The sequence below is a fragment of the Aquarana catesbeiana genome, linkage group LG03, assembly GCF_042186555.1.
Source record: "Aquarana catesbeiana isolate 2022-GZ linkage group LG03, ASM4218655v1, whole genome shotgun sequence".
NCBI lineage: Eukaryota > Metazoa > Chordata > Amphibia > Anura > Ranidae > Aquarana > Aquarana catesbeiana.
In genome coordinates, this window is record NC_133326.1 from 120,762,262 (window position 1) to 120,775,782 (window position 13,521).

Sequence of the window (13,521 nt, forward strand, 5' to 3'; positions counted from 1 at the left end):
CATTACACATATAAAGTGAAGTTCACAAAAATATAATTCATGCAGTATTTTCATTACTGTATTTCTTTGGGGATTTTTCAATCCATTAAGTGATGCACTGCACAGTTTGGCTGCACTTACTGCACACATGATATTAAATCGATTTTTTAGGAATCTGAATTTTAAAAGTCCACATACCAAGATTTTTGCATGGGTTGTTGCCCCTTCAAATATAGCCAACTTTACACATACTGCAGTGACCTCTGCTTTTCAGCACTGGATCAACGCAGGTCACCACTAGGGCACTTTTAAGTATCCTTTTCACAACACAACTTTTGTGTGATGTGTGGTGTGGAAAAATACAGACATGATGCATTTTTCTGCAGCACACTGGATGGTAGTGTAGGTCACTGCTCTGGAATGTTCACTTTGTGCACTTCATATATAGTTTAAAAAAAAAAAAAAAACCACAACAACAAAAAGGGATAAACAGTGCTTTGTGGTGCAAAATGCAAGGCATCGCTGTGTCTATTAGGTAGGGCAAGAAAAGTAACTGTTTAAGATGGTGGTAAAAGTATTGCTCGAGGCTGGGTTCACACTAAAGCACAGAGCAGCTCACAGCAGGGGTCCGGTGAGTCCCTGTTCACCGTTTAAGGTCCTTTTTCAGACTGAAAGTTTGGCTGAATTCAGACCTGAAACAGACCAGAAGATGCACAGGACTCCTGTGCAATTCGCACCGGAGCCGCTCCGGAGATGTGTGAACCGGCTCCATAGAGAGCCGGCCACAATCTCCTGACATGCGAATTGGATGTGGGAAATCCACATCCAATTCGCAATAGTGTGAACCCAGCCTTAGTCTCAAATCGCAGAGCTTTATAACAAGGATAAAAATCTTTATTTTCAGCCATGTGTATGTAATTTCCGAACATACATTGGACTTTTTTGCAAAACTGTGTAGTTAAATAATGAGAAAATAAGGCTGTAAACAGTTTAATGCCCACATAAAAAATATGGCGTATGGTTCATTAGTTAGTTATTCTCACCTTGTACATATACAGCATATTCACACACACCCTCTGTTGCCTGCAGTTGCTCTCTAATCGCAACCTAGAGAAATAAATAATACACAGCTAAATTTATTTACAACGTAGTGATGTTGAAGAGAGTGGTTGAACATACATAATCAGTAAACCACAACCATAACCAGACAAGTCACCAATTTTCTAACTGAAAGAAATTACACTTGCAGTAAATAAATATATCCTATAATTATGTAGAATGAATCTTATACACTTCATGCCAATGTTCACCTACACCTTTCATCCCTCACCTTGCAGGCCTCATAATCCTTCCGGACATAGTGTAAGTGGATAATCCAGTTTCGTCTTTCTAGGATAGGGAGGTCTGGAGCTTAGGAGAAATACTTAGTTAAATGGGATTCCAGTACAGAAACTTTTTGCTATTGAACATATTATAAATAATTATGAATCAGTGAATGACAGAAATATTTTAAAAAATGTAACATTTAAAACTTACAGAATAAATGATCCTACTGGTGATAGCAGAACTAAAGATGTAATTGAAATATTCCATCCACTCAAATGTGATATTTCAACAGTATGCAGAGTCTGGGTGGCTTCTTCTATCCCTTGGTGACTCCCCAGTAGTGGGATATCCTCATTGTAGTAACCAGACATTTTTCTATCTAACTTGAATGCTTAAAGTGTTACTAAAGTGCTGCCCTAGGCAAGACTAAAATCAGGCATCCCTTCATCTGCAAGCTCCACCTCTTGAGAGACAGAGAGAGATCACCGACCCCCCCCCCCCACGCTACACCAGGAGGTTCCCCCATCCTTCTGCCTGGGGGCGGCGTTGCCCTCCTGATAACACAGACTCTTGGGTGCACTCTGCACATGCTCAGTTTGGTATGTATTGCTAGAGAGTTTTTTGTTTTCTTGGAAGGGTACATGTGATCAGCACAGAGCCAATAAGTACTGTCTAGACAGAGGGTCGGGGGTCCTGTAGCCTCATAGGACAGTCAGAGTAGAATGAAAACTCCTCCTACAAGCTTTAACCAGACACTGATAGAAGTTACAAGACTGCTATATACTGCTGATGAGAAAAGTTATTTAGCAGTTTATATTTACTAATTGCAATTTTATGTTCGGTGCACTGTGGGAGACCAGATATAGTGAATGCAGGGTCCTGGGTTTAGTAACACTTAAAGGTTGTCCCTACTACATAATGCTCCATGGTATAAAATATATCAATATACATTCAACATAGGGTTTGAGACCTCTTTCTACAGCAAATGTGCAGGTTATTGAATGCTTAAAGTGGAATTCTGTGCTAAATCTCTAAAACTATTCTTAAAATTGCTCCCTCCTCCTCCTAACATCTATTCTGGCTAACAAATGTAAGAAAAATATGTATACTTACCTATTTTCAGGCAACTTCGGTCACATGATCCCTGAGTCAGCCAGTGGCGGCTCTAGGGAGGGAGCAGACCATGGTTGCGCCATCTAAGCCTTTAGGTGACATCACCATGGTCGAGTGTTCTCTCCTCTCCCCTACAGCCTTCGCCAGACCAGAGCAGCCTGAAAATAGGGAAGTATACAGATCTTTCTTACACAGGTTATTTGGAATAGGTGTTAGGAGGGGGGAGGAAGCATTTTCCTGTTTCAATATTTTTATTGAAAATATTTTCAAAAATAGGGTCCACAATGCAGGTGGAGCATATCAAAACATTAAGAACAGGTATAAGAGAGAAATCAAATATTATACCACCAGTTATTTCCGACACAAAGGGGTGCCATATAAATTCAACATAAAAGAAAAAGGGTTCTCATAGAGCAAACAGCAATCCCACTCAGAAACCCTCTCCCACTAGGGAGAACATTAGAACCAGTACTTTGCCACCACCTTCCGGCATGGGCCGTGAGTATACATAATGTGCAGCCACAAGTGGAAGCAACGCAACTAAATCATAAGGGAAGTGCATATCCAAGAAAGAAAAAAGGGTTTGGGGGGGGGGGGGGGGAATTAGAAGGAAGAGAAGACAAAGAAAGGAAAGGAACAAAAGAGAAAGAGGGGAAGAAGAAAGACAAAGCAAAAGGCGAAAACAGGACTCTCCGAACACCCGCCTTCATTCCTCAGTTAGCTGAAAGTTGGAGATACTTAATCCAAGGATCCCAAACACGGTCAAACTTAGCAGTCTTATCCTGCAAGATACTGACCAGCTTTTCGTTGAGCATGATCCATGTCAGCTTATTTTTCATAATAGCTAGATCTACCACTTTCACATAATAGCTAGATCTACCACTTTCTTCCAAGCAGTCGCTATAGCGATTTTCGCCACAAGAAACATGAAGTGAGTTAAAGTTTGAACATGCTTGGGAGCATCAATGGCAGGGTCATTGAGAAGAGCCACCTTAGGGTTTTTAACTATATTCACCATTGTCACAGAATTGATCAGAGAGTGAACTCTAATCCAAAACTGGCAAACCTTGGCACAGGTCCACCATATGTGGAACATCGTACCCGGTTGACCACATCCCCGAAAACACAGAGAGGAAACCCCCTGGTACATCTTCGAGAGGCGGTCTGGCGGAGGAAGCATTTTTAAGGTTAGTTGAGCATGGAATTCCACTTTAAGACCCCTGTTCATTTTTTTTGCCATCAGTTTCCCATTGAAGGGCCTTCCCTTCACATGCTGACCCTTTTTCCTATCGGAAGATTTTCCCCTCACCTCCTGTTCCTGTGACAACTCACAAATGTTGGTCTTCTGAGTGGGAACACAGACAGCAATAAAATCCTGACATAGATTCTAAACCTTCCTAATTCTACTCAAAGCTTAAAGTAGTTCTAAGGCTCAAGGTTTTTTACCTTCTTGCATTCTATGTGCGCTTACTTGGGTGCCCTCATAGCAAGCTGCTTACTGTGGGGGGCAGGAGGGAGGGGCCAGGAGCGCCGGGACCCGAGAAGAGAAGGATCGTTGCTGCTCTGTGTAAAGCCATTGCACAGAGCAGGGAGGTATGATGTTTGTTTTTTTTTTAAATAGGATTTTTATAACAGCTTACCTGTAAAATCCTTTTCTTGGAGTACATCATGGGACACAGAGCCTTAAGTAATTACTTAATGGGTTATAGGCCACCTTCATGTGATGGACACTGGTATACCCAATCCAAGAAGTTCACTCCCTATATAACCCCTCCTCCTTCCAGGAGCACATCAGTTTTTGTAGTAAAGCAATATACTTAAATCCCAAAAAAGAGGGGAGGGACCTCTGTGTCCCATGATGTACACCAAGAAAAGGATTTTACAGGTAAGCTGTTATATAAATCCTATTTTATTTATTGTACATCATGGGACACAGAGCCTTAAGTAATTACTTAATGGGACGTCCCATAGCAATGCTACTTGAGGGGGGGGGGGGAGAGACACATCCCGGGAGGGTACCCCATAACTTGAGGATCTATACTGCTGCCTGCAGCACACTGCACCCAAAGGCGATATCCTCATACCTCCTTACATCCAGCCGATAAAATTTTGTGAATGTATGCACTGAAGACCAAGTTGCGGATCTAAGCCATGGAGGCCTGATGACGCACTGCCCAAGAAGCACTAACCGCTCTGGTAGAGTGCACCTTAACTTAAAAAGGGGGAATCTTACCCCTTACATCATAAGTTTGATATATAAACTTGCCGAATCCACTTAGCGACAGTGGATTTCAACGCTGCCTGTCCTTTCTTAGGACCCTCTGGCAGAATAAATAATACATCAGTCTTACGAATCTGAGCAGTTGCCTTTAAATAGATTTTCACTGCTCTCACCACATCAAGACAATGTAGTGACTTTTCTTTCCTGGAACATGGTTTTGGAAAAAACGATGGCAGGACAATATCTTAGTTCAGGTGGAAACCTGAAACCATTTTTGGCAAAAAGTCTGGACGAGGGTGTAACACCACTCTGTCTTCATGATAAATCAAATATGGCTCTTTACAAGAAAGAGCAGCCAATTCCGAAACCCTCCTTGCTGAGGATATAGCAACCAAAAATACCAACTTCCTTGTCAGAAGGACATGGGGAATATGTTGTATCGGTTCAAATGGCTGTTTTTGTCACACAGACAAAACAAAGTTCAAGTCCCAAGGGTTCTAGGGAGGTTTGACGGGCAGATTAAGCTGTGTCACCCTTGTATAAAACCCCGGACTAAAGAATGAGTAGCAAGTGGTCTTTGAAATAAGACAGATAAAGCTGAGACTTGGCCTTTAATAGTACTCAAGGCCAGTTTCATTTCTACCCCTAATTGTAGAAAGGCAAGAATTCTGCCTATGATCTATCTCCGAGGGTGCCAACCCTTGGATTCACACCAGGAAACATAAGCCCTCCAGACTCTATAATATATATTTCTGGAAGCTGGCTTCCTTGCATTAATCAGGGTAGAGATAACTGACCCTGAAAGCCCACGTTTCTTCAGAATGTGGGTTTCAATAGCCAAGCCGTTAAATTTAGAGACAGTGAGGTAGGATGGAATATCGGTCCCTGGGAGAGCAGATCTGGCTGTAGTGGGAGGGACCATGTGCCCTCCACTGCCATCTTTACAATTTCTGCATACCATGACCTTCTGGGCCATGCTGGTGCCACCAGAATTACCGGCTTTCTTTTCAGCTTGATCCTGCAAAAAAGTCGAGGCAGCAACTGAATAGGGGGGAAATGCATAGATCAGTGAGAATTGATCCCATGGGGTCACCAACGCATCCGTTCTGCATGCGAGTGTATCCCTTGTTCTGGCCACAAAGTTGACTAACTTCATGTTGAACCTGGACGCTAGAAGGTCTACGTCCGGAGTCCCCCATCTTTGGCAAACAGCCTGAAATATGTTGGGGTGAAGAGACCATTCCCCTGGGAATAACTGCTGGCGACACAAGTAGTCCGCCTGCCAATTCTCTACTCCCAAAACGAAGACTCCTGATAGGCACGGAACATTCCTATCTGCCCAAGTTAGAATATGGTTCACCTCTCTCTGCGCTAAGAGACTTTTGGTACCCCCTTGATGATTGATATAGGCCACAGCTGTGGCATTGTCGTATTGAATCCTGACAGGACAATCCCGTAACCTGAAAGTCTAGGCCTTTAGAGCCAGATGAACTGCCTGAATCTCTAGGATATTGATGGGCAAGGTTCTTTCGGTTCTTGACCACTGTTCTTGGACAGTTGTCTTTTCTAGTACTGCTCTCCAGCCTGAAAGGCTGGCATCCGTCGTTACACTTTCCAGATGACTTGTATGAAGGATTTTCCTTTCAGCAGATTCTGGGTTAGTAACCACCAAGTGAGGCTTTGGGACACTCTTGGGGACAGCCGCACTGGCAAGTCTAAAGCTTGAATTGTTTTGTTCCAAGTAGACAGGATACTGTTTTGCAACAGTCTTGAATGGAACTGGGCATAGGGAACTGCTTTGAATGAAGCCACCATGGTTCCTAGCAACCTCATGCAAAGGCGAATGGAGGGATCACCTTTTGACCTGACCATCTGCACCAGCTCTCTTATGGAGTTGACCTTTTCCTTGGCTGTGTCTACGATCAGACCCAAGTGCTCCACAGCCTTTTTAGCTGTATTAAAGAAGTTTTTTCTAGGTTGAGAATCCAACCCAAACTTTCCAAGCAATTGGTTGTAGTGCGTACGCTTTGCTCCAAACGAGCCATGGACTGGTCTATTACCAATAGATCATCTAGGTACGCTACGACTGTTATGCCCTGTACCTGGCTAGATGTGGGGCCAGCACTTTTGTAAACACACGGGGTGCTGTGGCTAGCCCGAAGGGCAGGGTTACAAACTGGAAATGCTGCTGTTCTAACTCGAACTGCAGAAACTATTATGAGCGGGAAATATAGGAACATGCAGATATGCATCCCTGATGTCGATAGATACCAGAAGTTCTCCTCCTAGAAGGATAGAAACTACTGACCCGATCGTCTCCATGCGAAAGGAGCGGATCTTCAGGAACTGATTTAGATTTTTTAGATCTAGAATGAGTCTGGCATCTCCATTTGGTATCGGTACCATAAAAAGGTTTGTTCTTTTGCGGGGATCTGTATGATCACCCCTTGAGAAATTAATCGGTCTAGTGCCTGAAACAGAGATTGTCTTTTCTCGGGATCTTTGGGAATGCTTGACCTCAGGAAATGAGACGGTGGAAAGTCTCGAATTTCCAGCTTGTACCCCAGCTTTACCGTGGAGGTGACCCATCTGTCCTGAATTTCCTCTTTCCAGACTTCTGAAAACTGCAGAAGTCTTCCCCCCACCTTGGTGAGGGGGGTTGCCTCTTCATGATGAGGCTTTAGGATTCTTTTGAGCCTGGGCCTTACCCTGAGGTTTTCCTCTAGAGTCTGACAACGGAGGCCGTCGCCACTGCCTAGAGGCGGAAGCCCCTGGCGCAGGGGAAAGAGCCCGTTTAAATGAAATCAATTTTCTTTTGACTGGCAAAAGAGTACTTTTCCCCCTAGAAATTGGATATATTTGTCCAAGTCTTCTCCAAATAGTCGCTCCCCATGAAAAGGGAACCCAGTTAGGTTTTTACATGGTGCTTCAGCTGACCAATTTTTTAACCACAGGATTCTACACATATGCAAAAGCATAAGCGTAAGGTGGGATGCCTGGTGAATAGAATTTCTATTGGCATCTATGGCAAAGCATAATGCTTTTGGTAGTTCAGCCAAATCCCGGCTTGTTGTACAGGAAGCTCTCTAAGGGCCTGTTTAAATTGGTCCTTTAGGGATTGCAGACGCCTATTGCAGCGACTGCAGGCTGAGTAACGGCACCGGCCATGGAAAAAGTAGATTTTAACAGGGATTCCAACTTTTTACCTTTTGGATCCTTAAGCATTTGTGCATTGTCTACAGGACAAGTTAGGCCTTCATTCACATTGGAAATTGCAGCGTCAACTGCTGGTACTTTCCATCTTTTGGAGAATTTCTCCTCCAGGGGATAGAGAATTTAAAATCTCTTAGAAGGGAAAAAATGCTTATCCGGGTGATCCCATTCAGCAAAAATAAGCTGTTCTAGTAATGCAAGTGCAGGAAACGCATGCAAAGGTTGAGAAGGTTTTAAGGAACCCAAGGAAGAAACCAAGCTTTCAGGGTAGCATGAAAGTGGAACAAACCATCTCCGTAAGAGTTTGTATCAACAATTTCTTAGATTGTGAGGCTGAAAAAGGTTCATCTACCGTTGTTTTCTCCACAGAGGAATCATCGGTTTGTTTTTCCTCCTGATCAACTGAGGGTAACACCTCATCCTGTGCCCACTGTTCCCCTTGCAAAGGTTCTGAAGTGGGGGAGGGGGATCTAGCACGCTTCCTATCCATTTGAATGGAGGATGCGATTAAAGCCGCTAATCTTCCTTCCATACCCTGCAGGGAGGAGGAAAGGACATCTTCAGTCACGTATACAGGGGCTGAGATGTGAGAAGCAGTTGCACCATCAACTTGTTCCAATGGTTCACCCTGGCTTGCCATAACTGGTAATTCAGGCGAGGATGACAGCGTGGAAATGCGTCTCGAGATCCTAACACCTGGGGGTGAAACCTTTAGTACTTTTTTGGTCTTTGTGGTGTCTTTTTTGGTAGGCATAGTCCTAAGCACAAAAACAGAGTAGGCCATCTGCAGATGAATTTGTTAACTCCTTTTTGGGGGGGCTGCAGCATGAAGGAGTTAATTAACACTGACGCCACTAATGCAGCCCAAGGGGGTTAATTAACTGCCACTTGTCACTAATGCATGAGTGACAATACACATTAACCCCTTCATGCTGCATATTACAAATACCATTGGTTATTAACCACTTGCTAACCCATCACAATACATACACTGCAATGGGGTGGTAGCTACAAGCACTGCAATGTACCCATATGCCACTGCCTGTTTCAGCCTAGGGTCACACTGTAGTGAACACAGACATCGCATGTGATTCGCACCTGCACTGCGGTGCCGATCACATGCAATGTCTGTGCAATGCGAGTTCAGCCATACAGCTGTATGGCTGAACTTGCATTGGATTCGCACAGAAAGGGTGCAGGGACTTTTATTTTTCCCGCACTAGAATCGGATCACATGGGTGTTCTCACCCATGAGATCTGATTCCTGTCTGAATCCACAGTTCACACTGCGATCTGCGAACCGATCTGGGGGTGTCATTAACATTGTATTGATACCCGCAGCGGTTCGCAGAGGGCAGTGTAAACTGCCTGTGGGAGAGATGCGATGTGGGAACCGGCGCTGGAATCGCACTGGTTCTCACATCGCTACAGTGTGAACCTAGGCTTAGGGTTTTGGGTGCATGCCCCTGCTTGTCTACTCCCGTGAGACAGTGGGAGTCTGTCAGCCGATCCCGGCCAAAGATTTATGGCCGGGACCTATTGACTGGCTGTGTCCAATCACAGCCCAGAGCCCTGTGTTGACAATCAACACAGGGCTCTGTACAGAGGGAATGTTCACTTTCAAAGCAGGGAAAATAAACAAATCAGTCTATGGTAAAAATCAGTACACACATTACACATTGTTAGGCACACAATTAACCCCTTGGATGTCCTAGATATTAACCCCATTGTAGCTATTGTCATCAGTACAGTGTTGGTGCATATTATTAGCAGTGATCAGTGTATAAGGCTACATTCAGTACCTAGGTGTTCTGGAGCTTCTTTTGGGCAACAGGTGTCCTGTAATTTTGTCGCGATTTGTCGGGGGGACAATTGCCACAAAATCGCACCACCTTTGATAGTAATGGGATCGCAAGCATGTCTGTGCGGCGATTTGGGAATTGCGTGCAGAATCACAGTGATTCCGGCCCACAATCCGGAACGCCTAGGTGTGAACTGAGCCTTAGTGTCACTGGTGATGTCAGTGGCAGTTAGTCAGTTCCCACAAAGTGTCAGTTACAGTTGGCATCACTATCACAGTCCCACTATAAGTCACTCCTTCTTTACAAATGGGGGGGGGGGGCGCAGTTTGCCATCTTTGCCCTGGGCACCAGAGGACCTCCGCACCCCCCCCCGGTAAGGGGGGTACACCGCTGATGTCCCCCTAACCCCTGGTCCTTTCAGAGGAGAGAAAAAGAAATCATTTGGCAGATTTCTTTTACCTGAGAGGAATCTCCCTGCACTTGCTGCTGCAGCCATACACAGACTGACTGAGATTTACAGTGAAGACAACAGAGTAAGGTATGTGCATAGACTCCCTCTAGTGGAGAATTAAGGCATGACAACATTTTTTCCCAAATGGAAGAATACATAGGTGTTTTTAGTACCCAAGTTTCTTCCCTTACCTTATCCCCGCCACAGAATTTGCTGAATTAACAGACAATCAAACTTTCACCCATCACGGCGGGCTGCGTTTAGCAAACCTTCAAGGACCGGGTCCCTAAAACGGGGTTCCAACTCCCTTGGACCTGTAAAGCACCCCATCAGGAAAGCTTTAGGTAATGTAGCAAGACCTAAGCCCTGGGGTCCAGCCCTACAAAGAGAGGTGTTACAGGCAAAAACCTTGTGCTTCGGATACGAGGTCCCAGGTACCATCCTTTTAGGCCTCAATGGCACTTTGGATGGATCCGGTCTAATGGAGGCTATTTAAATCAAGCATGGATCCCTCCTGGAGCTCCTCAGAGCACATCTTCACTCGTGACCAACACCTTAGAAACCGGCAAAAAAACTGATGTGCTCCTGGAAGGAGGAGGGGTTAAATAGGGAGTGAACTTCTTGGATTGGGTATACCAGTGTCCATCACCTAAAGGTGGCCTATAACCCATTAATTACTTAAGGCTCTGTGTCCCATGATGTACGATAAAGAAATGCCTTTATTATCACTTTAAAAACATGTTGGCTTACACTTTTAGCATTTTGATAAAAACCCATTAAGGTCAGATCATTGCTACTGTTTGAAAAAAAATTATATATTATGCTCAATAATTACAAAGACATTTTGTAGCTCTTCTATCATTTCAAATACATTTACACTTGAGGTGATTGTTGCTGTATTAGTGCAAATATAATTACTAGGGTTGCACCGATACCAATACTGGTATAAAGGCTAATACGGTCAGGGGCGGGAGGGGGGGGGCCTCGGAAGGTATTCTGCACTTTCTCTGACCTGACCCTGATGCCTGGATGCCGACGCCCCCGGATGATCTGGCTGCAGAGAGGAAGCGCTTGTAGTGGGAGATGTCTGTGCTAGAGCTGGCCACTTCACATTAGTACAACAACGGTAAGGCATGTGCACGATGTAGCTTTTAAGGGAGGGGGGAGAAGATGAAGGCAGTAGAGGAGGTGTGAGCACGAGTCAGAGTTGAGGAGGGGTGGATGAGGGATCATGTGGATGAGAATACAGTGAAAAGGAGTGGTGGGGGAAAACTGAACACTGCACTCTGCATGTAATGTCCCTGGACCCTGCCCTCCAAACCACCTGTACTGTGCCCACCAGCTGCCACCTCTGTTCCCATGCTTCCCAATGACGCTCCCATACCCACCATCTTCCCCTAGTGATCACAGCCTTTTCCATCCCAACTCTCCCACCCCACAATCCCTATTTCACCCCACACTCAACTACCCTGCCCTCACCCAACTCCCCAACAACCTTCCCGCTCCCAAACCACCCCCCCCCCCCACCTACTCTTCCTAGGCGATAAGTATCGGTAATTGGTATCGGTGAGTACTTGAAAAAAAAGTATCGGTACTCGTACTCGGTCTTAAAAAAGTGGCATTCGTACATCCCTAATAATTACACAAGTTTTTTCTGTCCTATACTAGAGCAGGGTTGTTGTGGAACTACAAGTCCAAAGAGCCATTGCATGATTCTGACAGCCACAGGCATGACTTCCTGAGACAGAGGCTGAAGGGATTGATACGGAGATCCTGAAACGCGTCAGCCGAAACAAAAAGGAGACCAACAATTCCAATTATATCAACTGTATTGTTTTATCTCTATTTTGTTTATTGCTCATTTGGTTATGTATGCACTTATTAGTTTTTAATACTATTTCAATAAATTTTGCTGTTTCTATACATATCCTGATATTCCTAAATCTTTCTATATAGTTGCCTTAAAAGTCCTCTGTGTACTCTTCTTGGGGGACACTTTATCTTTTTTGTAGTTCTACATATATTGGAATATCACACCTCCTGACTAAATTGTTTGAGTGGGGCACTTCTAATGTTTCTTAACCCAAAAAGGAGCAAGAGTTGACAACTCAAGCACAGCTTTCCCCAAATATGGGCAAACCTACAATTGACATGTTAAACGTTAAAATGTCACAGGTTTTTGATTTTTTTTTTCCTTTACAATTTTAAAGAAAACGTGCTAAAGAACCATGTGGACCAGGGATATGCAATTAGCGGACCTCCAGCTATTGCAAAACTATAAGTCTCATCATGCCTCTGGGTGTCATGCTTGTGGCTGTCAGAGTCTTGTTATGCCTCATAGGACTTGTAGTTGTGCAACAGCTGGAGGTCCGCTAATTGCATATCCCTGATGTAGACCATTATCGAAGACCCTGCCTCTAAACATGTTAATCCACTGGCTTCAGTTCTTTTATCGTGCCTGACATGGATCGTATGGATATGAAATACAATGTAGAAAGGAATATAGGATTTTAAAATTTGACCATAGATTCACTTTCAGACCATCTCCATCTAAATCCCTCTGTTGGCTGCAGTGTCGAAGCTCTTAGGATTTATTCTGCTGGGGAAATTACACTTACATACACCATATTGTCAAAAGTATTGGGACGCCTGCCCGATAGAACACCCTTGGGATGAATTAGAGCGGAGACTGCGAGCCAGGCTTTCTTGTCCGAAATCAGTGCCTGACCTCACAAATGCACTTCTGGAAGATTGGTCAAACATTCAAATAGACACACTCCTAAATCTTGTGGACAGCCTTCATAGCTGCCAAGGGTGGGCCACCTCAGTATTGAACCCTGTAGACTAAGACTGGGAAGCCATTCAAGTTCATGTGTGTGTAAAGGCAGCCGTCCCAATACTTTTGACAATATAGTGTATGCGCCCCTGTCACAGGGACAGGAAGTGAGGGGTAATTTCTTCAAAAGCAATAAATATTCCTATGCACCTATTTCCTGTTCTAATGACATACGATGTGTGAGCATAAAGCAAGTTATGACCCTTTCCCACTACAGATAATAACGTCTTTATATGAAGAGGGCAGGGACAGTCAACCCTTAGCACCGCGTCCCATATAGAAAATACACAAAGAAGAGGGAAATGGGGCAAAATTACCCCTGGGACTTTTAAGGTGCTTGAGAATTGAGGTATGTAAAGTAAAGAAAAAATGTAAATTTAACTTTTTGATATTATGTACTAAATTGAATTAATAAAAGATTGTTTTATATAGTCAAACGTTGCATACATTTTTTCTTTACTTTACATACCTCAATTTTCAAGCACCTTAAAAGTCCCAGGGGTAATTTTACCCCATTTCCCTCTTCTTTGTGTATTACAGATAATAACGGATGACTTTAGAGAATTTTTAATTTAAAGTA

The 13,521-nt window shown here is 44.0% G+C and overlaps 1 protein-coding gene across 1 annotated transcript in view; it reads right to left on the reverse strand.

The window, feature by feature from the left end:
- Window positions 1-13,521, reverse strand: part of BBS4 (Bardet-Biedl syndrome 4) — a 70,865-nt gene that overhangs the window by 41,665 nt on the left and 15,679 nt on the right. Inside the window, exons 3-4 of the mRNA XM_073619097.1 lie at window positions 1,310-1,389; window positions 1,023-1,086 (exon numbers count right to left, since the gene is read on the reverse strand). Of these exons, the coding sequence (XP_073475198.1) occupies window positions 1,023-1,086; window positions 1,310-1,389 (144 nt within the window). The remainder of the gene's footprint in view (window positions 1-1,022; window positions 1,087-1,309; window positions 1,390-13,521) is intronic.